Here is a 24,850-nt window from a genome sequence, read left to right as displayed (position 1 = left end):
ATAGTTTCAAATTAAATTTATTTTTAGTATTTTGATGTAATTTGAATTTACAAATTTAAATTACAATTTAGATTTACAAAATAAAATAACAATTTAAATTTACGAAATAAACTGTAAATTTAAATTACGCTTTTTTAAAGTGTAATTTAAATTTACAAATGAAATTTAAATTTACAAAAGTAAAACCATTAAAAATAAATTTAGACAGAAAAAAATCTACAAAGTGTTCCAGTAAGCAAATAAAATGTTTATCATACTCCATCAATGTTTTAAAACATTGTTTTACTAATTAGAATCCATACCAACCATCTTCATTCTAATAAATATATAAAGTAAATAAGGAATACTTAAATCTGAATGTATTTGTAAAAAAAATATAAATTCTAAAAACAAATCAATTCTGAAACAATTGTAATAAAAAAGTCTTTGTATGCGATGCTATTCTGACCGTCAATAGATTCTTCGGATTCATACGATATGATGATAAGCTATATTCAATTAAGTTCCATGATGCAACTTCCGGCGTGAAAGCTTAATTTCTCTGTTAGCTTTGCTATATCAGAAAATGACATCTAATATACCTGAACGTTATATGGAATGTATGAAGTCTTTTTTACATTAAAAAATACCATGAATATATTCGTCACCATCTCACGACAGCCGTCTCATGCTTCGTCGCAATGAGCAGGTAAGAATGAGATCAGCTATTGTGTATCTGAATTGTTTTAAAATTAATTCTCCCGACGTATTACATACTTATATTTGGTATGTACTTATATTTGATATATACTTATATTTATATATGAACCCCAAAATGCTATACTTAAAAGTATTCAGCGTGGAAACTCAAGAGGCAAATAATGAATCTAATGAAACTCAGAATTGAAACAGAATTGCAAGCGTTTAAATATATATTATTATTAATTAGATTAAATATGTCCGACAGGTGAAGATCGAAATGTTGAGATGATCATACCACAATGAAGCTGGAAGGTTGTCATGTTTAAAATGTCTGTGTTTTTAGAAATTATTATTGTGATGCGTAATCTAATTCGTATATATATATATATATATATATATATATATATATATATATACAGTGTGTGTGTGTGTGTGTGTGTGTGTGTGTGTGTGTGTGTGTGTGTGTGTGATGTGACCAGATTTATTACGCTCATCCGCGGCTTTGTTTTTAATATCCTCGTTTCGGTTTCTTTTTCTTGTTTGTCTGCGAATGGCGATGTCGCTGCCTCTTTTGGGCAGGCAATTTCTCGACACGTCGCGATCTCGACGGTCGCCTTTTTGGCGTCGATGGACGCGGATTTCGCTTTCTCTTGTTAAGTCCTTTTCTTTTCACCTCTACATCTTCTTCGTCAGATTCGTCTTCCCCCTCTTCCTCCTCCTCATCTCCTTTGTTTTCTTTCTTCGAATTTATCCTATGTTTTTTATTGTTTGTCTTCCCTTTTCTTACTTCCTTTTCTTTTGTTTCAACGTCATGTCTTAATTTTTTACTATTTTTCTTTGTGTGTCTTTTCTCATCGTCATCGTCGTCATCATCGTCATCATCATCATCATCATCATCATCATCATCATCGTCATCATCATCATCGTCATCGTCATCGTCGTCGTCGTCGTCGTCTTCGTGTTCTTCTTCCGAATCCTTTTTCCCGCCAAACGACTGTGATGGCGGTGTTAGAAGCTGTTTCAACAAGAACCATTTGGACATTTTTTCAATCGTTTCGACCGCTTCTTTTTCAGCCTTCTTCACCCGGGGCTCCTCAGTTACCGACTCCTTTTCCAGTTCAATGTCGGCGGGGTTTTCCGTCGTCTTCACTTTTTCATCGCCATATTTGTCTTCCTTCTTTAGTTTATTTTCTTCTTCACTTCCGCCGCTCTTCTCGGGAATTGTTTCAATCCGGCTGAAAATACAAAGGAAAATCTCGTCAGATCTTTATGCAACCAAAATACCAATTCAACAATGCGTAGAATGGTTTCACAAAACAATATTTCGGTTTATCAATATCTTCGTAACCTTTTGGAGGGTTATTTAATGTCGAAGCGCAACCCCTATATATTTTTAATTCAATACAAAGAAAAACATTCTCCCATTTCACAATTAAACTAAAAGAAATGCGTTCTATATCGTGAAATACTTTCTTCAGATACTTCCAGAGAGATCTTCAGTATTACACTTTCCTCATTGCCGATTTCGGATTTCGGGTTCATATTGGTTAAGACACCCATTTAGTACTTGGGACTTCCAGGTGCTGTATGTTCTCACCGCTTATCTCGGCATTGTTTCCAGTCGTCCTGGTCTTCTCCTTGCTATTAGACCAAAACAGTGTCGATTAAGGAGAGGTGTGGTTAAGGATTGCGCGACCCTTGCCTCACAATTACACGCGTAACTGCCCTTACAGGGGTACCCTTTGTCTTCCGAGACTGAACGGAAGCATCGATCAGCTCAGACAACAATTTTGACCTGACTTCGGACGTGCTAGATTGTCCCCTTAAAAGTTATCAGCTACTTGTGACGACATTGCAAATAAAACATCGTGTTCTGACAATCTTGGTTTTTTCTTTTAAATTGCATGTCAGAAGACCACCTAAGTCATTTTTTTTTAAATCCTTTGAAATCAATACTATATATTATTAGGTACAATATAATATTAAGTAGATCAATGAGCACGCGTAAACATGTAGTCACGAAGTCAAAAGTTAAAGTTAATTTTGAGTTCGTTCTTTGCTCCATTTCTTACTAAATTATTTTTCAGGGTTTTGATTTTCCATTTGCAAGCAGATCTTTCTTACTATCTGTCTCTTCATTAACAAATCTATAATTTGCGGAGAAACAATCCAGTTCAAACATCTCACTATATTCTAATCTTATTCTGTTAATACTTAATTGTTGAAATTTTAAATAAACAAAAAAGGTAACGTCCGTTTTATTTGTTTAAATAACACTTTTATGGCCTATTTCGTTTGAGTGTATATGCGACCGGAAAACTGGAATCCAATCTTCGGCCAAATCGTACCAAAGATTCTACAATGATGCTTGACGACCCCTTGCTAAACACTCAGCATTATAAAGCGAAGCTCAAGGGTAAGTGGAGTAATTCCGGGAACAAAAGGAACGCCCCGTCCCGCCGTATATCTCGATATGCTAGCTTTAGGTACAAACTCCCAAAGGGAGTTTGTACCTAAATCTCGCCTCTTCGATTAGAATCGGAGAGGCGAGATAATTTGATTTGAGTACAATTAATTTTATAATGAGTACAGCCGGAAAGCTTAGTGTTATCAGATAAATCATCACTCACCATCTTCGCTGACCGATCTCATTTTTTTACCAGTGTGAAGGGTGATAACTAGGTCTGTGACAACAGAATATTCCTTTCATTCTTTTGACTCTCAAATATATATCCGACACAGTTAGACACACTTAATCAACCGAGAACCACACCCGTCTATATAAAAACATATAAGATATTAACGGATATATACTCAAGAGTTAAAACAACGAAAAGAATATGCTGTTGCCACAACCATAGTGATAACGTACGTACGACTATTAAGTGTCTCAGTATATTATTATATAACTAAAAAGACATTTTAACATATTGTATTATTTTTTCATAGTAATAATAACATCTATTTTGTACTTGGCCTTCGGGACAAAATCAAAGTGTAGTATCTGTTCTTCAGATGCTGCACTTCAATTTCTTGTTCTCTGTCAGTGGATGAGAAATCCTTCACGGCTGAGACAATTTTTATTTTTGTACCTTTTCTCCGCGTTAAAAAACGACCCTGGTGTCTAACTCTGTCCCGTAGGGAGGCATCGTAAATAGGAACAATAACATCTATTTTGATATTGAAAATAAGGAGAGTAAAAAGGTGACCTTGCAGTTACGTTTGACAGTTTAGTAATTCTTGCTATGTTTAGTTTATCATTTAATCATTACATTCTTTGAGCGATGTTTCAGAAAAGTGGGGAAAATTGCTGTTTTCTGTGTCAGAATCTATCCATATAACGCTTATCGTTGAAGTAGTATTTATTTTTTAGCTCCTCACATCAAGTGGTTGTATGCCTTGTCTGGAGAGATTTCTATATGCAGATAACGAAGGAAAAAATATGAAAAATAAAATAAAATAAATGAAAATTGCTTACTCGACGGCAGATTGCAGACAGCAGCTGAGGAATGTCTTCGAGCAGAACGTATTTGCCTTCCGAAGATTCGGTGTTTGGTAATGCGAACGGACAATGTTACAAAGCGTTGCAGCAGATTCTTTCGAGACGGTTTTCGGAAGAGATACTCCTATCCGAAGCCCTTCAGTACAACAGTCGCCATCTGATTGAATGCAATAAACAAAAGATTAATTCAAGAACATTTTTTAATTTTCATTTTTTTTTTCATCTAATTGAATCTACGAAAGCAATTCAAAGATAAATTATTACACACACATTATTATATTTATATTTGGCATGGAATATACATATAAAATACATAGCTACCAAATGTGTTTTGTAATCTGACGATTTTCTGATCAAACGTTGAACTAATTGTTAAATATTCGAATGGGTGAGTTACCTAGTATACATTTATTTTGTCAGTGCTTATATTAGCTGGTGCAATAATTAGCTAATAGATATCTTAGCGGTTAGGGTATTAGTTAAAACAAATTAGACAAAAAATGAAGGGATCAACTAAGGATCAGCAATGATTGGGAATCGGGTATCGTGAGAACGGAAATGACGATACGAAAAAGAGGAAGTGACATCAGATAAAACGAAGATGAGGGAATTCTGGGATAAGAATCTCTTTTGGAAAGGAAGGGATCTAGAGTTGACATATTAATATAAGATAAGAGTGTGAGCAAAAATAACTTGCGCTTATGACTCCCTCTCATTCTATGATACGATCGCAACTATGAAACGATCCCAAATGATGTAATTAATACATCTATCGCTTTTTTTCCGTTTCCTTTAAAAGTATGTCTGACTACATTTGATTTTCACCGCTATAGCAAACAGACAAATACGGGCATTGAGAGTCACATTAATCAGGAAGGAGAAACATGAAAAACTCTATGATTTTAGCTGTCCAGAGTCGGCCGTGATATTGGTATTAGATAATCAAGGACAAATATAATTGTCACATTAATGTGTTTACTAAAAATAAAACACAGCCAAAAAATAATTTTTTTACGAATAAATTGAAAAGCAAAAAAAAGTTTGAACATTTTGAAAAGAAATCTCAGACTTTATGAAATACTTTTGAAAATGTAAATCTGAAACTAATACAACGAGGTGTCAAAATATACTAAAATAACAAAGCTTTTTCATATTTTTTAATAGGGAGTCACCGCATATCAAAGCACAAATACCACTCGAGGATGAGGGTTGATAGATGTTAGGTGCTTGTGAGACAACACTATGATGATTTGTGGTAGTGTAAATTGGGTAGACTTTGATTACTTAAGAGAACAGTTCAACAAGACCTTGTTTATTTTGGACTCGAAAGCGACCATGTTATAATCAGCTGGGAAGAAGCCTGCATTATAGATTTTCAAAGACGGTAGTTGTATGAAAAAGAAACTTTGCTCGTGAAATTTTCTTTTAGTTGTATACAGATAGAAAGTAGAGGAAATCTTTGATAGTGGTAGTAGCTAGACAAGCATTTACTGTGAATGTTTTACAAAGGCGACGATAGATAAAAGCTCACTCGAGCACTTGTTATGAAAATTACGATAGAGTATATATTCGTAACGCCTCTTCTTTGAGAAAGATATTAAGAAGGAGAATATGGCATCGCCTACTAGATTTCGAAGCCGGTTTTGTAATTTGTCAAGGCAGGAAATAGTGCTCTGAGCAACTACAGTATTTCATCTTAGGATGTATCTGGCTATTATACAGGTAGAGAATGGCGTCGGGAACAAGATACAATCTAACATTTTTCCAGCGACTTTTCTAAATGAGAAACTAAATTGACATTTGGAGGAAGAGCTACAAAAAGATAAGATCTTAGACTACAGAATAAGGAACAAAACATGCAAGGAGACGCCAGAAAAAAAGATGTAAGAGCACGATATTCGTGTGAGTCAAAAATGCCATATACCAGAATTTGATTTGCCTGCGTTATTTATTCGGCCTTAAGTATCAGATACGTAGCTATGAAGTCGTCATTTCTATATGAAAGAACTATACTTTGTATTTGTGCACATATAAAAACCAAAGAAATACATTTATTTTATATCATATCATAATCATATCATGATTATAATCATAATATTACATGAAAGTCACTTTGTGTGTGTGTGCGCGAGCTCCTTCCTCATAGGTTCCGAAACGACTGGGCTTATTTTTTGTAAATTTCACACAAATGTAATTTATATGTCTGGCGGTGTTCTTAGATATGTTTTGTACAGAAATTTATCCACTAAGTATCGAAAATTGAAAAAATCCGATCCTAAAATTTTTTTTTTTCTTCTTATAGATAAAAAGAAAACTTTTTACAGCGGAATTTTTATATGTTACACTGGCAAGGGAGATAATAAAATCTTAGTAAATAATTTGTTCTAAAAAAAAAATTATCACCATTTGTCGATATAACTCATTCGGAGATCATTCGACTACAGATCGACTTATCCTCTGTTTAATCCCGGGTGTACCTCACCATTTTATTTTAATTTTTTCTTATTAATGAGTTCAATTCATGATAAAATAAAAACACCATTTAAAGTCGCTGCAAATCATTTCTTCGGTTGCATATTTTAAAACTAAACATTAATCAGAAGTGACTTTTCCAGAGCATTCATCGTCAAGCATAAATATCAGCTGACGTGATATTGTAAACAAACACAGACAGAATTTGATGAACATTATGATTTTTGATATTTTAATTATTTTTCTCTTTCTTTTTGCGAATTAGTCCACCGAGCAAATTATTCCTCGTAATATATTATATCCAATAGAGGGTTTATTCTATAATAATACATACGTAATCTGCATAAATTAGAATATCATTTTAAGCGTACGACCGGGCAAAGCCGGGCGTCCAGCTGGTATTTCATAAAGCTATATTGTGCTTGTTTCTTTGTTACCAACAGATCTAATGCCAGTGGTATTCTCCCCTAGGTAGGTTGAACCGGTTTCCCACGTAAGAAGAAGTTTCATGGGAATATTAAGTTCAGTCGCATGTACATTCCGATCAAGGGAGATAATGTCGTTAGATTTTTGCAGTTCTTGCAGGGAGGTACCGACGTCCTCCTACATACGGCGTTTGGTATTCCTAAATTGTCACCCAACTGATACTGACCAGGTTCAACATCGGCGATCTAACAAGAACCAATTTGTCAGCATTATTATGCCCTATGCTTAGAGGCATCTAATACATAAAGTAAAGCTAGTCTAATTATCGTTTTTTTTTGTCATCGTAAAATTTAGCAAGAGAATGTCACCAGGCATATAAAAATTTTTTCGATTAGTAACACCTGCATCAAAATGAATAAGAATTAAAATATAAAATTTTTCAGAATTCTGACAAAGATTAAACTTAATCAAATAAAGTAAAGTTAGCCAATTAATAAAGTAAAATATAGTGAGTACATTGATCAATAGTATGTACTGTGTTTGTATAATTTTGGACAGTGTATTACATGCATTGTGGACACTGGATTTGAAGACCGTCAAGCTGTAATTCGCTGCGAAGCAGTCCGAGGACAATATGTATTTGGATAATATCATAATTACTACACTAGAAAATGTACTTGGATAATATTATTACTACAAGTATACTTTAATTTGCTTATAATGAGTGCTTTATGCTAAATAAATTATTAAATATGGTTAAATATGGCTAAATATGGTTAAAGTTGGTTAAATATAGATTAAAATGGTTAAGTGCTAATTTTTGCCTTAAATTCTAATCGCTATTACTTTGTAATTGTGCATCGAATGGATACTATAATATTTAGTTCGCTGCACCTCATCATAACAAAAGTCTATACAAATCATGCACATCGACCAAGTAATTTTTTAGAAAACTTCTAGATTATATGTGGTATTGTAGTGACTAATCCCTAATAATCCCTAACTGTGTATCGAATGGATACCATAATATTTAGTTCGCTGCATTTTATTATAAAAAGGTCCACACAAAATTTCAGCCAGATTGATCTAATAGTTTCCGAAACAAAAACTTTTAGAGTATGGTGACTAATCTCTTATAATCCCTACCATAATACTTAGTTCTTAGTACGTAATACACCTCATGATAACAAATATCTATACAACATTTAAGCCAGATCTTTACGTGAAAAAAAAAAACAAAACAAAACTGAACGGACAGACGAACTAAGAGAAATATAGTATAGATAGTATTTTAAGTATCTTAGAACGAAGATTCAAAACACATTTGGTAGACATTACAAAACTTGAATTCAAAAGCTGCAATAAAAGAGTTGAGATTAAATCGAAAAGTCATATTTTTTTGCAAGGCATTCAATTCGTTACCGGTACACTGTACCTTTCATCCGTTTTGAACCAAAAGGGTCCACTACAAGGTCATCTCTCATTGTTTGAGTTTTTTGCCCACCCGATTTTTTGGCATCATTGGCGGCGTCATCGTCGTCGGCGCGCGAAAGGTCGACACTTTTGACTGATCTGCCAGAACCAGGCCGGACATGATTCGAACCGGTTCGATTGTTGCGACCAACACCTTTGCTGCCTCTCGCTGCCGTCTCTCCCTTGGCTAAAACGGCCGGCAATGATTCTCGATCTGATCCAGACACACGTGGATCGATAGCCTAAAGGCAAGATACGCATATTTTTGTCAACACAAAAGGCATGGCATCAACACAGAAATATTTAACAAAGACAGAAAAAGAATGAAATTTGGAGTAGCGAAATGAAATATAAGAAACAAAAATTGTAAATCAAACTTACTTTAATTTTTAATTTCTGTGCTTTATTATGACATTCAGCCATGCTAGCTCTTCTACTAAGATATTTTCATACTAGCATTTCAGCCCGGCGTTGCCCGGGTGTTTGGAGGTGTATGTTGAGCAAAAAAAAAAAAAAAACGGTCAATTTTTTAAGTTTGATCCCTATTATGACCCTTAACATTTATTGTTTTGGGCTCAAATCAAGTTATTGAGTTAGATCCATGTCCAAGGAATCTATATCTAAAATTTTAACTGTTTAGACCCAAAATTATCGAAGGAGATTGGTAGAGTTCTCAAAGGTCAAATCGTTGAACTTTGACCCCTTAACAGCCAAATTTCTGGCTGAAAACCGATTACTAAGATTTTCCCAAATCTCAGTACTCTGTATGTCAAATTTCGAGTCAGTAGACTGAAAATTGACAGAGTTATTGCGTTGGAGAATGTACACAGACACACACAGAGACACGTCCACTTTATATATATATATATATATATATATATATATATATATATATATATATATATATATATATATACACTAGCATGGGTGCCCGGCGTTGCCCGGGTGTTTGTAGGTGTACGCTGAGCAAAAAAAAAAAAAAAAAGGTCAATTTTTTTAATTTTCATCCCTATTATGACCCCTTAAAATTTATTGTTTTGGGCTCAAATCGAGTTATTATGTTAGATCCATGTCCAAGGAAACTTTATCTAAAATTTCAAGTGTTTAGACCCAAAATTGTTGGAGGAGTTTGGTAGAGTTCTCAAGTGTCAAATCGTTGAACTTTGACCCCCTTAATCGCCAAATTTCTGGCCAAATCTCAGTACCCTGTATATCAAATTTCGAGTCTGTAGACTAAAAATTGACAGAGTTATTGCGTAGGGAAATGTACAAAGACACATGCACGCACACACACAGGCACACAGACACACATACACTTTCACTTATATATATATATATATATATATATATATATATATATATATATAATAAAGAATGGCACTTCCAGCAGGATGGAGCACTTCCCCACTATTATCATGACTTAAAAACATATCTTGATAGTCATCTACGAAACAGATAAGACGAAGAGGAAGTATTGAGTACTGTCCACGCTCACCGGATTTACCCCCCCCCCCCGGATTTTTCTCTTTTTGGGGGTCGGTGGGTGGGAGCATGTTAAACACAGGGTTCACGCCACTACAATGAATGAGTTGAAAGCAACCATTGAAAGGAGATGTGTCAAAATACCTATTGGACTAATTAGGAACGTTTTCGATTCAATCATTGAACATTGCCAGCTGTTCATGAACGACAATGATCAATAATTTGAACACTTTCGATAATTAACTGGTTTCTATATTTGTTCACAGTATTTTGATGTATGAAACTTTTCTTTCTTATAATAAATCTTGGTTTTATGGTCATTTAAAGAGTGTATACATTTTATTAGTACACCCTGTATATTAAAATTACTATATATTTGTATATATTGAACTCATCTTACAAATTGGTGACGGTGGCTAAGTAGTTTGCGACACGAACTCAGCATCTAGGTGTGCTAAGTTCGAAAACGTCCCACAGAAACACTTTAATAAAACACACAAGCTCCAGACACCTGACAGTGTGTCTAACCACTTGAAAATGAGGCAACTAAAATAACTTGGACTAAAGGTTGATAATCTATAGCTATAAACTGATTTTATTGGATTTTCACAGTCGGACTTAAATAGCATTTAAGGTACCAAATCGAACTTTGTTTATGCCGAGTGGAATATGGATATATAATTTTCATATATAAATATTTTTTTTTATACTTATATATTATATATTAATATATATTTACATATACTTGACTCAACTTAAAATTAGTGACAGTGGCTAACGACACGAACTCAACACCCGAGTGTGCCAAGTTCGAATCTAGTTCGTTCCACAGAAACACGTTAATCAAATCCACACTTAATCTTGTGTCTAACCTCTTGAAAAGGAGGTAATTAAAATAAACTAGACTTAAAGTTGATACTCTATCGCTATGAAGTCGTATTTTTGCAGTCAAGCCTAAATAGTATTTAACTTACCAAAGCTAACTTTGGTTATGCCGAGTGGAATATAGGTATATAAGTATATTTGAAAATAACCACCAAAGTTTATGCTACTCTTTTCTACCCCTTTCTGGAAATAAAATTGTTTCAACTCTTAATTGATTTTTTTTTTCTGTTACCATGTCATTGGTAATATATCATATTTCTGATTTCAACGTTTAATGTGTCCGGCCCAAACACTCTATATTATGCAATGTTTTTTTTACTAATCATTTTTCATTTAAAGAATATAAGAGTCGTCTCCCTTAGAACTGACATTTTATTTCTCTTTTGGTGTAAGTTAAATGTGTAAATAAATGAATAAAAATTAAAACTAAAACGATATAACTCCATCTCGTTTATGTCGTTATAAAAATAATGATGTTTTTGTAGATTTTTGGAGATAAGTAATTTATTCCTTTAACCGTTTGACTTCTTTCCTTTATCGCATTGATATAAAATCAGTCGCAACTAGTCTCAAAATGTAAAAATAATTTTTTTTTCATCTACAGATGATGGATTTTGTTATAAAATAAATTTGTTTCTTTAAACATGACAATGTTCATCGGCCCCATAAACGAACGTTTATAATCTTTTCTGTGTTCTTTTCTACAATTATTGCTAAAAATGTTTGTTTTAAAACAATAAACACTGAAAAACTGCCTTTTTTATGGGTTTTCGCATTTTCATTATTTTGTCATTTACCTGTTAGTTTTTCCATTAAAATATACTTTTCTGATAAAAAACAAAAACTGCGGAAATACCCACATGCAATATGAAACACAATATGATTATTTAAATTTGTAATTGCCCCAATAAAAGCTTCGACTCAAAATTTTTTAAGGGAGTTTATAGTTTAAAGTATATTTTAAAGGTAACATTAGTCTGACCACTACTTTTACATAATATACATAACAGTAGAGTGATGGACCTGTATGTCAAATTAAAGTCATGGCTGAAAGCGGTAATAAAGTAGAAATTAATAATTGCTTTGATCCAGATAGATAAATAGATAGATAGATAGATGGATAGATAGATAGATAGATAGATAGATAGATAGATAGATATAGGTATAAGTATAGATAGATAGATTTTTCAAATAAAAATTCAAATAATTACATTGTGAGAACAAAATGAAAATGAATTAATAAAATAGTTTTTGTGAATAAAATGTTAACTGGGCAAATACAAAATGGGGGTCGATCTAAGAGTTAAAAAGATATATTTTAGCCTTTTTTTTGTACTAATTCATAAAAAAAACAAGGTCAGAAGTAAAAATAAAAGTCTTTCTCCGCTTGAGTCTGATTTGATTTACCCTCTATACTATCCCAAAATATATTCAGAGAATTTTTCATCGATTTATTGAATGCGTGTCTATTCTTAATTACTGCAAGTATTGATTTAAGAAAATCATACGTTTATTAAGTTACGAAATATAATGTTATGTGCATTATAATGAAAGAGCTGGTATATAGTAAAGTTTGATCGGAAAATGTGTTGTTCTTATATCACACACACAAACACACACACACACACACAAACACACACATACTTAAATATCGACATTATATTATAATTGACAATTTTTAGTGTTTTAGATACAAATCAACTGAAAAGCTCAGGATTGATCATTTGTGTTGTGTTTCAAATATATATATATATATATATATATATATATATATATATATATATATATATATATATATTGTCTTATCCATTCATGTGTAATCACCTTTTTCTTCACTATATTCCCTCTGCTTCACTTTTTTTGTTTTCAAGTAAGATCTTTGACTTACTTGTTGTTTCATCAAATACTTCTGCATGCAAAATCCGATCCCGCATTTTGCTAATTCCTACCCTCTGATTAGAAGGAAAGTATTTCTTCGAAACTCCGCGGATTAAGGACTATCCATTTATCTAGTGTTTCCTTTTCAGATTAAATATGTTTTTAACTCATTTCAAAGTGTTTTTTAACATATTTTATTAACTATTTGCTCATATATAAATATATATATAATATATATATATATAAATATATATAGATATATATATAAATATATATATAAATATATATATATATAAATATATATATATAAATAAATAAATATATATATATATATATATATATATATATATATATATATTCTGACCTAGGTTCACCATGGCTGTTATAGAGTTGTCTTCATTATTAATGCTAAAAAGAATGTATATTTACGTCTTTCCTGCTTGTATCCTCGCCGTTTGATTTCATGACAAATCGTGTCAACGTAGTTGCTTCAACCTTGGTAAACCTCAATTCAAGCCGAATGCGTGCGTGAGAGCGTATGAGAGTGATGACCCCATCCCACACAAGTCTTCCTTGGGTCAATAGAAATAAAAGAATTTCAGCTCTCAATATTCTCTTAGTTTTTATTTGTTTCGTCTCAGACAGACATCGACCACATATAAGATTCTTAAAGACGGCCAACAAACAAGCGAAACTACCAACTCGTAACTCGCACTCAATTACTGCAGGCGATGAACTCCGAAATACACAGTTTCCCTAAAAACTTTCTTCTTGCTCTATCTTATCTTTCTGGTTCTCTGTATCTACGGGTTCCGTCTGCCTTATCTAGATTTTGTGTTTTACGTGACCGAGTTCCCTCTTCATCATGTCTATTGCTTTGATTTGTTTTATAAATTATAAAACACCGAACAAAAATCTGGCTTTCACTAATAAAGTCGTTCCGTAAATAAAGACGAAAGACTGACTATATATATATATATGAGTTTGACTTGATTGTATTCATACTTTTGCGATTATTCATATTTTGTTTTCTACGTAATCTCTCGGACTCTAATATTTCAGTTTGACTACTTATGATATTAGTGTAACTGACAATATTGACTAACCAATACTTATGACTGAAGTGGAAGACTCTGGTCCATGAACTTACCTGAACGATTTTATTTTTGTAAATGTAATCGTGTATGTCGTTGAACGGGTCGGTCTCATCAAGAATTATCAAACGGCCTTTTCCAATATGATTCGATTGGGCGGAGTTTTCACCGAAACAGGAATATCGTTCTTCACCTGCCATTAAAAAAATTAAATAAATAAATAAATAAATAGGTTGCCAACGATTAGAAAGATTCTTTTTACAATGGTTGTAGTTTATGACGTTGATGTTTTACCGAAAGTGGTGATTGGAGCTCAGTCGAGTATCTCTGATGGAAGTAACATAGCAGAAAGCAAAGATTAGTGGCGTCTCTTCTGTGAGAAAATGGCTATAATACATACATACACACATTATATGTATATATATATATATATATATATATATATATATATATGTAATTAAACATTGTAAAATATAACAGAATTTCTACGCTACATGACAATTTTTTTATTTTACAATTTTTCTAATAATCCTGTAATAATAATAATAATAATAATAATAATAATAAAATAAAATAATAATAATAATAATAATAAAATAAAATAATAATAATAATAATAATAATAATAATAATAATAATAATCCATATGTATCCCTAACATTTTCGATTCTTCGTTGAATCATCTTAAACTGACAAAAATCTGGAGAAAGGAAGACAAGTTCAAAAAGCAGCAAAACAACGTATATGAAGTCTTTAGAACAAACCGGTGCAATTCCGGAAAGTGTTCACAATTTAAATTCCACGAAACCAAAAGTAGCGTCTCAGAATAAACTGCATCCGCGTTAACAATTTAAAAACGCTGTCACTAACTCATACTTAAGGTTATTAATTGTAGATTGCTGAGGTTAAAATGAAGTAACATGAATGATTTAATTTTTTGATTAAATTAGGTTCAGAATGGAGTATTTTCGTCCTCTTAAATAACTTTAATCAGAGAGGTGGCAGCTACGTTTTGGGAGATTTTTTTTTTTTTTTTTTTTTTGCAAATGCTGGCAATTGGGCTAGAGCGTATTTTTAGTCTGCAGGAAAGAGTAATAGTAGTAAAACCAATGTAAAAATTTATTATTATTGTATCAAAATACAGTGGATGTTCGTGTGCGTGTGTAATAATCTGAAAAATAAAAATAAACATACCAAGCTCATGGCAACACAACTCTTGCTTTTCTGCCATCCACGAAGAGCGTAGTTTCGTAAATGGTAATTCTGGTTTACCATCTCCACACAATTGGTCAATGCGTTCTCGTCGAATATCAGCGAAGCATTCGAGTTGAATAATCGGATCCTGAAAAATATTATATTTAGTTATACTATAATCTTAGAATATAACTAGATATCATATTTTATAATAATAACTATACAATATAATATATAGTTATATTTTAATATTATATTATATCATATTTTATAATAATAAATATACAATATAATATATAGTTATATTCTAATATTATGTTTTATAATAATAACTATACAATATAATATGTAGTTATACTTTAATATTATATTATGTTTTTAAATAATAACTATACGATATAATATGTAGTTATATTTTGATATTATATTTTTAAATAATAACTATACAATATAATATGTAGTTATATTTTAATATTATATTTTATAATAATAACTATGCAATATAATATATAGTTATATTCTAATATTATATTATATTTTATAATAATAACTATACATTACAATACATAGTTATATTCTAATATTATGTTTTATAATAATAACTATACATTACAATATATAGTTATATTCTAATATTATATTTTATAATAATAACTATACATTACAATATATAGTATATTTAAGTAATATATTAAGTTTAATATTTTATTTTGGCATAAAATATATAATGTTTCATTAAGTAGAATAGTATAAAGACAAAGTGTTGTAAAAGATAGAATGGAATAAATAACTAAAACACAAGAGAAAGAAAAAGACACAAGAGATTGCCCGGTTTGCTTCGGATATCTTATCCTTATAAAGATGGTTTTTCTTTTCTGTCGTTTGATATTTTACTTCTATTGTTTTTCTTACTTCATTACACACACATAAACACACACAAACACACACATAAACACACATATAAACACACACATAATATATATATATATATATATATATATATATATATATATATATATATGTGTGTGTGTGTGTGTGTGTGTGTGTGTGTGTGTAACAAGAATCCACAAGAATGCTATCATTTGACTCGCCTCGCGTCGCTCTACGAATTTGAGTTTCGGAGTATATGAGGACACAGAGAGACCGATATAGTAAGTTTCATATATAAATAGCCCAATAATCTTTGTTATTTATTTCAGTATAAGATGATAACTGGTTAACTATTTTATAAATTTCTTATTGAACTAATTAGCATTATTATCAAAAACTGCAATAACTTTACGAAAACGTGTTGAAACTATCTAATAATTCAACTCAATTTTTGTCTTCATGCCTTTATTTACAAACGTCCCCTAAGAAAACCGCATGCGATACAAAGGCAATCTTTAATCTAGGGTAGACCATGACGATCACAAGTACCTCAAAAGCCGGTCTGGAACAACTTATAAACATACCCTGAATCGAACCTGTCAGTATTCTCTGCCAGGAATTCCTTAGGCAATCAGCGATAAACCAACCCAGTTCTTAACTAGGAAGATGAAAAGAAACCGTTTCCTCGTCTCAAAAGGAGGAGTTAATGCCTATGAGAATGGCTTATTCGTCATTAGGAAGAACCAACAAATCTAATCGTAGCCCGAGGGCCGACGTGAAGATGATTTTTTTTTTCATGTCTAAAATGATCGATTAGTTTTGACGACAATTTTCCAAAATAAATTCGAGTTATTGATGTTTCTATGATTTACGTCCTAAGTTCAGACGGGCTTTATTTATTAATTTACTTTTGCGTTTAATTTTTGCTTCAAAGGTTATATATTCCACCAATAAAAGATTGCTGTTAATATTTATTTTGTTGTTTACCTAATAACTGTATCGTTTTACATTTTGTTTAGCTTTTTTTTAAGAAAGACGAAAAAAACGAAACAAAAAAAAAATAATAAAAAAATAAAACGCCCGCGGCTTGGATGCGTTTAATGGCCAGTGCAACTGAAATACTTTCAGCTAAATTTCGTGAAACTGAACTGATATATATATTTTTTTCTCTTCATCTCTAAGTTCAAATGTAAAGTCTGAAAAAAAAACCCGAATGTTTTGCTCAAGTTCACCTATCAATCTTGGACATTTGGCATTTTGCTTCTTTGTACGGTAAAGATCACGATGTGAAGTCTCACCTTTAACCACCAAGAACAGCATTCACACACTGACATTAGCCCCCTCCTTTCTATCTCTCATAAGATTACATTTTTGTGTCCATCATTTATTTCTCAAATATCGCAGTTTATTTGGTCTTCCAAGAAAAAACTGTGACACAAAGTGATTTTTTTTTAAAATAAAATAGTCGTTGCATTTCTCAAACGCAACTTGTTCTAAAGATAAAATATTTTCACAGCTACTGATAGGCAGTTCCGCTGTTTAGCGGCATATCAATCATTTTCAGTTTTCATTGGATTCCCAATTTAGGTTATGAAACAAATACATCTTGAAGAAGTGCACAGAAAATTAGGAAACAGCAAATTAGACAACATACAATTAAGCATTTTTTCGCAAGATGGGAAAATATCGATGGAAAATAAATTTTAAGATCGTTCTTGAAGGAAAAATACTTTTTAAAACGAGTCTAAGTCGATCCTATCAAAATAGTGTTTAGAAATATTTTAAAATATTTACCGTTGCTTTGAAACAAATAAAAAAAATGATGCTTCGAAGCTCATCGTTCTAAACGTTATTGTATAATTTTTTTTCTAGTTATTGTATTAATAAAATGTAGCAAATTAAAATCGTATTACGAAATTAAATCCATCAAAGGCCTTTCGGCGTCTTCCTAAATAACATAAAAGATGATACAACGATTTATTTTAAAAAGAAAGGAGTAAAGTTTTAGTTAAATTTATTTTAGGTAACATGGCAACCAACAATCGAAACACTGAATCAGAGTTATATTTTCACGACTTAAAAGTAAATTAAAAATTTATTTCACGAAAAGAAATAAAATTTAAGAATAGAAATTAATTTTATTCAAAACTACTTGTATCTATTCGAGTTGACCAAGAGTCGTTTCAATTTCGTTTTTGTCTGTTTTGCTATTTTAGATGAGGCTGCTTGCTTCAACATTCATTTAATCATTACATTATCGTTTGGTCATTAAAGTATTGATTAAATCAACAAAACAGAATGCGATGAAAATGTCTACAGGCAATAAAAATAGTTTTATGCTTTTATTTTTTGTAATATTATTTAATGAAGAATCATTTCGAGTTAAATTCGTTTTATTAATTATGTATTTACCTAATGACGTTATGTTGTTTTTCATATCGTTCCAGATAAAAAAATGTCTTTCATCCCATTAATATGCAATATTAAATTTATTTAAACTCCAAAACTTTTTTAAGGACATAATCTTCAAAAATATATATATACATATAATCTATGCAATTTTATTTAAACATTTTGAAGAAGCTGTTTAGGGTGTTAGTATTAACGCTTACTGCAAATTGTAATAAAACTGTAACGTATTTTAAAATAAAATACGTATAAAATACATTTAGAAGCCAAATTACAAGTTTGACTTTGTAACTAAGTTGTTTTCATTTCTGTTGATAAAATTATTGGATGTAAATAGCTTCCAGAACTTTCTATTCATAAATACATAAAAAATTGAAAAAAAAAACAACAGAATTTAACCAGTTTAAATGACATTATATTCGATAGCCACATAATTAAAAATCGCTTCCAAATTCTAAACAGTCACGAAGTAATTGATTTTTCCCAATATATAAAAATAACTGGCCTGTTTACAAAGAAACCTAAATGCATTAATCTCGTAATAGGATTTTAATTTAATACTTTTTTTTTATCAATACAATAATTGGAAAAATAATACAAGATACGTATTTTTATACAAATCAATTTCTTTAGGAGCTTTAAACATATAAATAATAATCATATTTTAATCATATTTTAAAAAAATATTATTAATTATATTTTAATCATAAAGAAATATTACTATTCATATTTTAATCATATTTAAAAAAATATTACTAATCATATTTAAAAAAATATTACTAATCATATTTTAATTATATTTTAAAAATATTACTAATCATATTTTAATCATATTTTAAAAATATATTGCTAATCATATTTTAATCATATTTTAAAAATATTAATCATATTTAATAAAAATGTTACTAATCATATTTAAAAAATATTACTAATCATATTTTAATCATATTTTAAAATATTACTAATCATATTTTATCATATTTAAAAAAATATTACTAATCATATTTTAATCATATTTTAAAAATATTACTAATCATATTTTAATCATATTTAAAAAAAATATTAATCATATTTTAATAATATTTTTAAAATATTACGAATCATATTTTAATCATATTTAAAAAAATATTACTAATCATATTTTATCATATTTAAAAAAAATATTACTAATCATATTTTAATCCTATTTTAAAAAAATATTACTAATCATATTTTAATCATATTTAAAAAAATATTACTAATCATATTTAATAAAAATATTACAAATCATATTCAAAAAAATATTACTAATCATATTTTAATCATATTTAAAAAAATATTACTAATCATATTTAATAAAAATATTACAAATCATATTAAAAAAATATTACTAATCATATTTTAATCATATTTTTAAAACATATTACTGTTGTTTCAAGCAGTATTATTTTAAAAATATTATTATTTATATGTTTAAAGCTATTAAAGAAATATATCTCGAAGATCCTTAAAGTTGGGCGGTATATGACGTATTAGCTTTATCGTTTGCTTCAAGCATTCAACGCCATACGTTGTCATCCATTATTCTGCCCTTTAGTTGAACGGGAAATCGACTATCTATTCGAATGCGACAAACTTAGCAAAAAAAAAAAAAAAAAAGAAAGAAAGAAACATGTTACTAAATGAACTGGATTTTTATGTTTATTCAGATTGCACAGGGGTAAATGGAGAACAGCATTGTGGTGTAATTACCGGCCCTATAACCTCCTCTTTCACAGAGCTGACACATGTACATAACCACCAATTTTCTCTGAACATTTCATTATATTCTGAATGTTAAGCTGAAACAATAAATGGATGCCTCTGTTTAGTCTTGAAAGACAAAAGATACCCCCTGTAGGGACAGCTTCACATGTGATAGTGAAGCAAGAGTTGCGCAATCTCAACCACACCTTTCCTTAATCGGTACTGCTTAAGTCCAGTGGCAAGGAGAAGACCAGGACGACTGGAAACAATGCCGAGATAAGCGGAGAGCACATACAGCACCTGGAAGTCCCAAATGGTCACCCATTTATTACTAACCAGGTTCAACGTTGCTTAACTTCGGTGATCCAGCGGGAACCGGTGTATCAACGTGATTATGCTATATATTCTGTTTGTCTGCATTATGATAAGCAATTCTCTATTCGTTAAGTAAAAAAATACAGGGCCTTTTAGAAAGAATTCCTTGTATACGATTCTATTAGCACGAATTGCTATTAGACTTGTGGCATAAGTATTACAGGTTCCTATACAAATATATGTACGATTTCAACGTAAAACTCCGGAATAATTCTTGACATGCCGTAAAACCCAACAACAAACGAATCCTAACAGAATTAAAATATCAAAATCTGTTATTAACGAATTTTAATATATTAGGTTGTGTGTAAAGTTTGTTCCAGTTTTTAATAGTTCATCTTTTGGGCACGTCCGAACATGCCAGATTACTGACAGGTATTTTCATTTCCACTCAGAGCATTCATCAAATATTTTTTGAAGGGAAAGCAAGTTAAATATTATTCAACTTGTATTAATGCTTGAGATTTTTTTTTTAAAATGAGATTTTTTAGAACAATTATAAGCACTTTATGATAGACCCTTGTCACTACAAAGAAGCCTAACGCTATAAATTGATCCCTTCAAATTTGATAACGCGCTTTCAAAAGCAACTTCGATCTATTTCTCTGAATGTTACACATTAGCTTTGCTTAATGATATAAGCGACAGGAAAGTGAGAGTCGAAATTGAGCCATTATTTAGTGAATGCTGTTTTCATTGTATGGATGACCAGAACCCATACTTAATTCAGGTTATCAGTTCATCGAGGGAAGATAATTTGTAATGTTCTTTTTCCCTGACGAATTGTATAGATGAACTGTTGCAGTTCGTATGATCTACAAATGCCTGACTATCCTTCTGAGAATGCCAGAGTCTAAACAACAAAAACGGATATGTGCAAGAACTATACAGAAATAGTTCGCAAAGTTTAGAGCTTGAGATTTGAGTCTTAATGAGAAAGAAAGAGGAGGCAAACAATCAGATTAAGATGAAGACCAAATCGAGACATCTATATTTGTTTGTTCGCTGTCTCTTTGCTACAGTTTTTTTTTCTCTCGGAAACTACTGGGTTGATCTGGTTGAAATTTTGCATAGACCCTTGTTATGATAACGTGCAACAAACTATTATAGTATATGTTAAATGCACAGGCAGGGATTAATAGGTATTAGAATTTTATTAAAAAAATTGAACGCATATTTAACCATATTCAACTATCAATTTAGTTTAAAGAACTCATTCTAAATCAACAGGTTATAACTTTTACCTGATTATAGCGGATAATGCAATATAGTTAATTAATAATAACTCACATTACATAACATGAGAACTAGCAGAAAAGTTTCACATATAAACCATTTGCGAGCATTTACCAAAATGGAATTCCACAAATCGATACGATGTTTAAAATTGGGCAAGAACTTTCTGGACAACTTGACCAGGAGCAAAGTGTAGTATCTGTTCTGATAGTATAGCACACTTCACTATTTCTGTCCTCGGTCAGTGGAGGAGAACTCCTTCATGACTGAGACAATTTTTTATTTTTGTTCTTATTCAGACTGCCACTTTTTTGGAGAACTGGCTTTTCTCCACACTAAAAACCGACATTGTGTCTAACTCTGTCCTCGTGGGGAGGAAATTAAATAGGAATATAATAATTAATTTTCTCGCACATATTCGTCTAGCTACAAAACTTCTCTCGCTCTCTATGTGCCTAAAACTAAAGCAAAATTCCATGAGCAAAGTTTCTTTCCTAGAACTGTCCGTCTGTGAAACACATTACCGTTGGGTTGATTCCCAAGGTCGTTTTCCAGATTAATGTAAATTTGTTCTTGTTATATAATAAAATCATATTTAAGTTTCATCCTTACAGATTATCGTAGTGCTGTCTTATCGTTTACCCTTCTCCTAGAATGACCCCTATGTAAACAAAGAAAACAGAAATATAAATATGTCCACTGTGACCTACCTTGATTTCGCAGCAAAGCCGCAGACCTGAACGACGCTGATCAAGGACCAGCTGCAAGATTTCCCATCTTGGATGCTCTTTTTTGGGTTCGCTCATTTGTCGATTTACCAGGAAATTGAGCGGCCATGGATTCTCTTCCGAGTTGTGTTCGCCGACGATTTGGCAAAGTTCAGCAAACGTATCCACTTTCTAGAAAACGTGAAGAATAAAAGGAAAAATATCAATATACAATGTTTAAAAAGTTGTCTATTATCGTATATTTTTAAAATGAAATACCGAAAAGTTTCAAATATGGGAGGATGGGCCCACTATGACAGAATAGAACAATCCCTTAACCAGACAGAATCAATCCCATTCTCGCAATGTTTAACGGCATTTTGGTATTATTTAGGTTTTCTTTGTTTTTTTATTCTTTTCTTTTTTGTATTATTTAGTTTTTTTTAAATAGTCTAAGGCCCAAATCGACTCGAGTATAAGTTAGTGAGATTTTCAATTTGATGGTGGAACGGTACTAGGAAAGGATTTTGAACTATGTTTAATTCAAAGAACGACTCGATACATATTTGTTGACATTAGACTTGAAAATGACCATGTCATAGTCTTTGGGAAGTTCTTAGAAAAAACTGTTACTGGAAGTTCCGTTTGATTTTAGAAGTAAAGAGGAAAAAATGACGGATCTTTACATTACTGGTAGAAGATGAATTCTAGCTGAAAATCTTTTACGGGGGGGGGCGGGAAGAGAAGCTACCATGAAAATATCAATAGAGTAGAAAAAGACTAAAAACATCTACTCTGCGAGAAAACGGGCTGTAGGATAGAGACGAGGTCCATCTCCCACTAAATTGCGACGTCGATTTTCTACTGTTTGAAGACAAGAAAAGATGCTGGGCAGCACTTCCACAGATATTGTCGCATGTTCGGACACATTTTACTTTTATATAAGTAGAGGATCGCATCAGAAGTCACATATTTTTGGCAGCGGGGAAAGTATTCAACTATTTATTCAGCAACTCTAGTAAGTCATCTCAGGATGTGTTCATTGTGTAGAATATGTTCTTATGGTGAAATCTGTGTGAAAATAAGGGTCACACGACTGAAATTTTGGGCTTAAAATCCATTAACTATCTGGAAATAAATCCCAAGAGTGAGTCTTCAAATGATCAAAATTCGCTCCAATTTTGTTAATTGGAATACCTCTCTATTATTTTTTGTTGTTTGATATAAAATTGCATCCAATGTTAAGCACCTATTGAGGTATATTGCTACAGAAGCGTAAGGGTCTACTGTGACCATGACCAGATTTATAGGCGACAAACTAGGTAGATAGCTGTGCAACAAGATGTTTGTACACATTACATTTAAATCGCTGCATGTTGATACGAATTGGGAAACGGAGAGCAGGAAATGAACTCGATACAATTTTTAAACCGATCTGCCATCGCTATGCAGAGTCTGGTCGGTGTAGATCACAACAGACGGCACAGAAGATCAATATTTCGAGACATCGCCTCGTTAACAGAAGTACCAGGGATACGTGTGCGCAGATAGAACCATAATGCAAGTAATAGCTGCGTTTCACATATGGATGTGTGGGGTTATCCTTAGTCATTGTCCAGTGAAAGGTTGGATTGCGATGCATGGATTATCTGCCTGGTGCGAATTATCAACACATCTTGAAAGGGTAATTTATTATTATGCTCTTTTTCCACGATAATTGTATTGATGAGCGGTTGAAGTTCACATAATCCAGGAATGCTTGAATATCTTCCTGATAAATCCAAAATGTGCACATGTCATCAATATGCCACAGTTATATTATTAGATTTAATGGTGTGGATCCTTAACTATATACGAGGAGCGTCGTAAAAGTAATCCCTCTTTTTTTTATTCCACCCGAATTGATCAGAGGGGATTGCAAATTTCACTGTCATGATGACTGAAGTTATGCATTCATAACCTGAAAGTTTTATCTATCTGTTGCGGCTATTGATAATTTGAGACTCTAAGAAAGCAACATCTTCTATGGATGTCCGTCAGAAGTAGAGATACGTCATTGAATTCTTGGCAAAAATGCACGAAGAATGGTGGTTGCAATGTGGAAAAATAAAATCTTGATCACAAATGGTCGCTCGTTTTAATGATACTGCTCCCATTTTTTAAGTTCTTCAACTTTTTGAGTTTAAAATAGGAGACTTTACTTTTGGAACGAATCATGTATATATATATATATATATATATATATATATATATATATATATATATATATATATATATTATGCCTTGCCTTGGCAGCCGAGTTTAACGCATAACGCATATTTTATCTTTCTTTTAATAATATTATTGGCATTCTTTCCCTATACCTATTTGTTAATTATTCCACGGATTTCTGCCTTTTGGATTATTTTGGATCATCTTCCAATTACGTGATTCCCTTGGAT

General features: G+C 31.5%; 1 protein-coding gene across 1 annotated transcript in view; it reads right to left on the bottom strand.

Annotated features, from left to right (window-relative positions):
- Positions 1–1,055: 1,055 nt before the first annotated feature.
- Positions 1,056–24,850, bottom strand: part of LOC145296804 (uncharacterized) — a 32,064-nt gene continuing 8,269 nt past the window's right edge. Inside the window, exons 6-11 of the mRNA XM_080142880.1 lie at positions 22,413–22,601; positions 15,088–15,235; positions 13,950–14,086; positions 8,517–8,796; positions 4,160–4,340; positions 1,056–1,916 (exon numbers count right to left, since the gene is read on the bottom strand). Coding sequence (XP_079999006.1) covers positions 1,190–1,916; positions 4,160–4,340; positions 8,517–8,796; positions 13,950–14,086; positions 15,088–15,235; positions 22,413–22,601 — 1,662 coding nt within the window. The 3' untranslated portion in view covers positions 1,056–1,189. The remainder of the gene's footprint in view (positions 1,917–4,159; positions 4,341–8,516; positions 8,797–13,949; positions 14,087–15,087; positions 15,236–22,412; positions 22,602–24,850) is intronic.

This window comes from Euprymna scolopes, chromosome 17 (genome assembly GCF_053919585.1).
Source record: "Euprymna scolopes isolate OS-2025 chromosome 17, ASM5391958v1, whole genome shotgun sequence".
NCBI classification, from domain to species: Eukaryota; Metazoa; Mollusca; class Cephalopoda; order Sepiida; family Sepiolidae; genus Euprymna; species Euprymna scolopes.
This window is presented reverse-complemented; position numbering and strand designations above follow the sequence as displayed.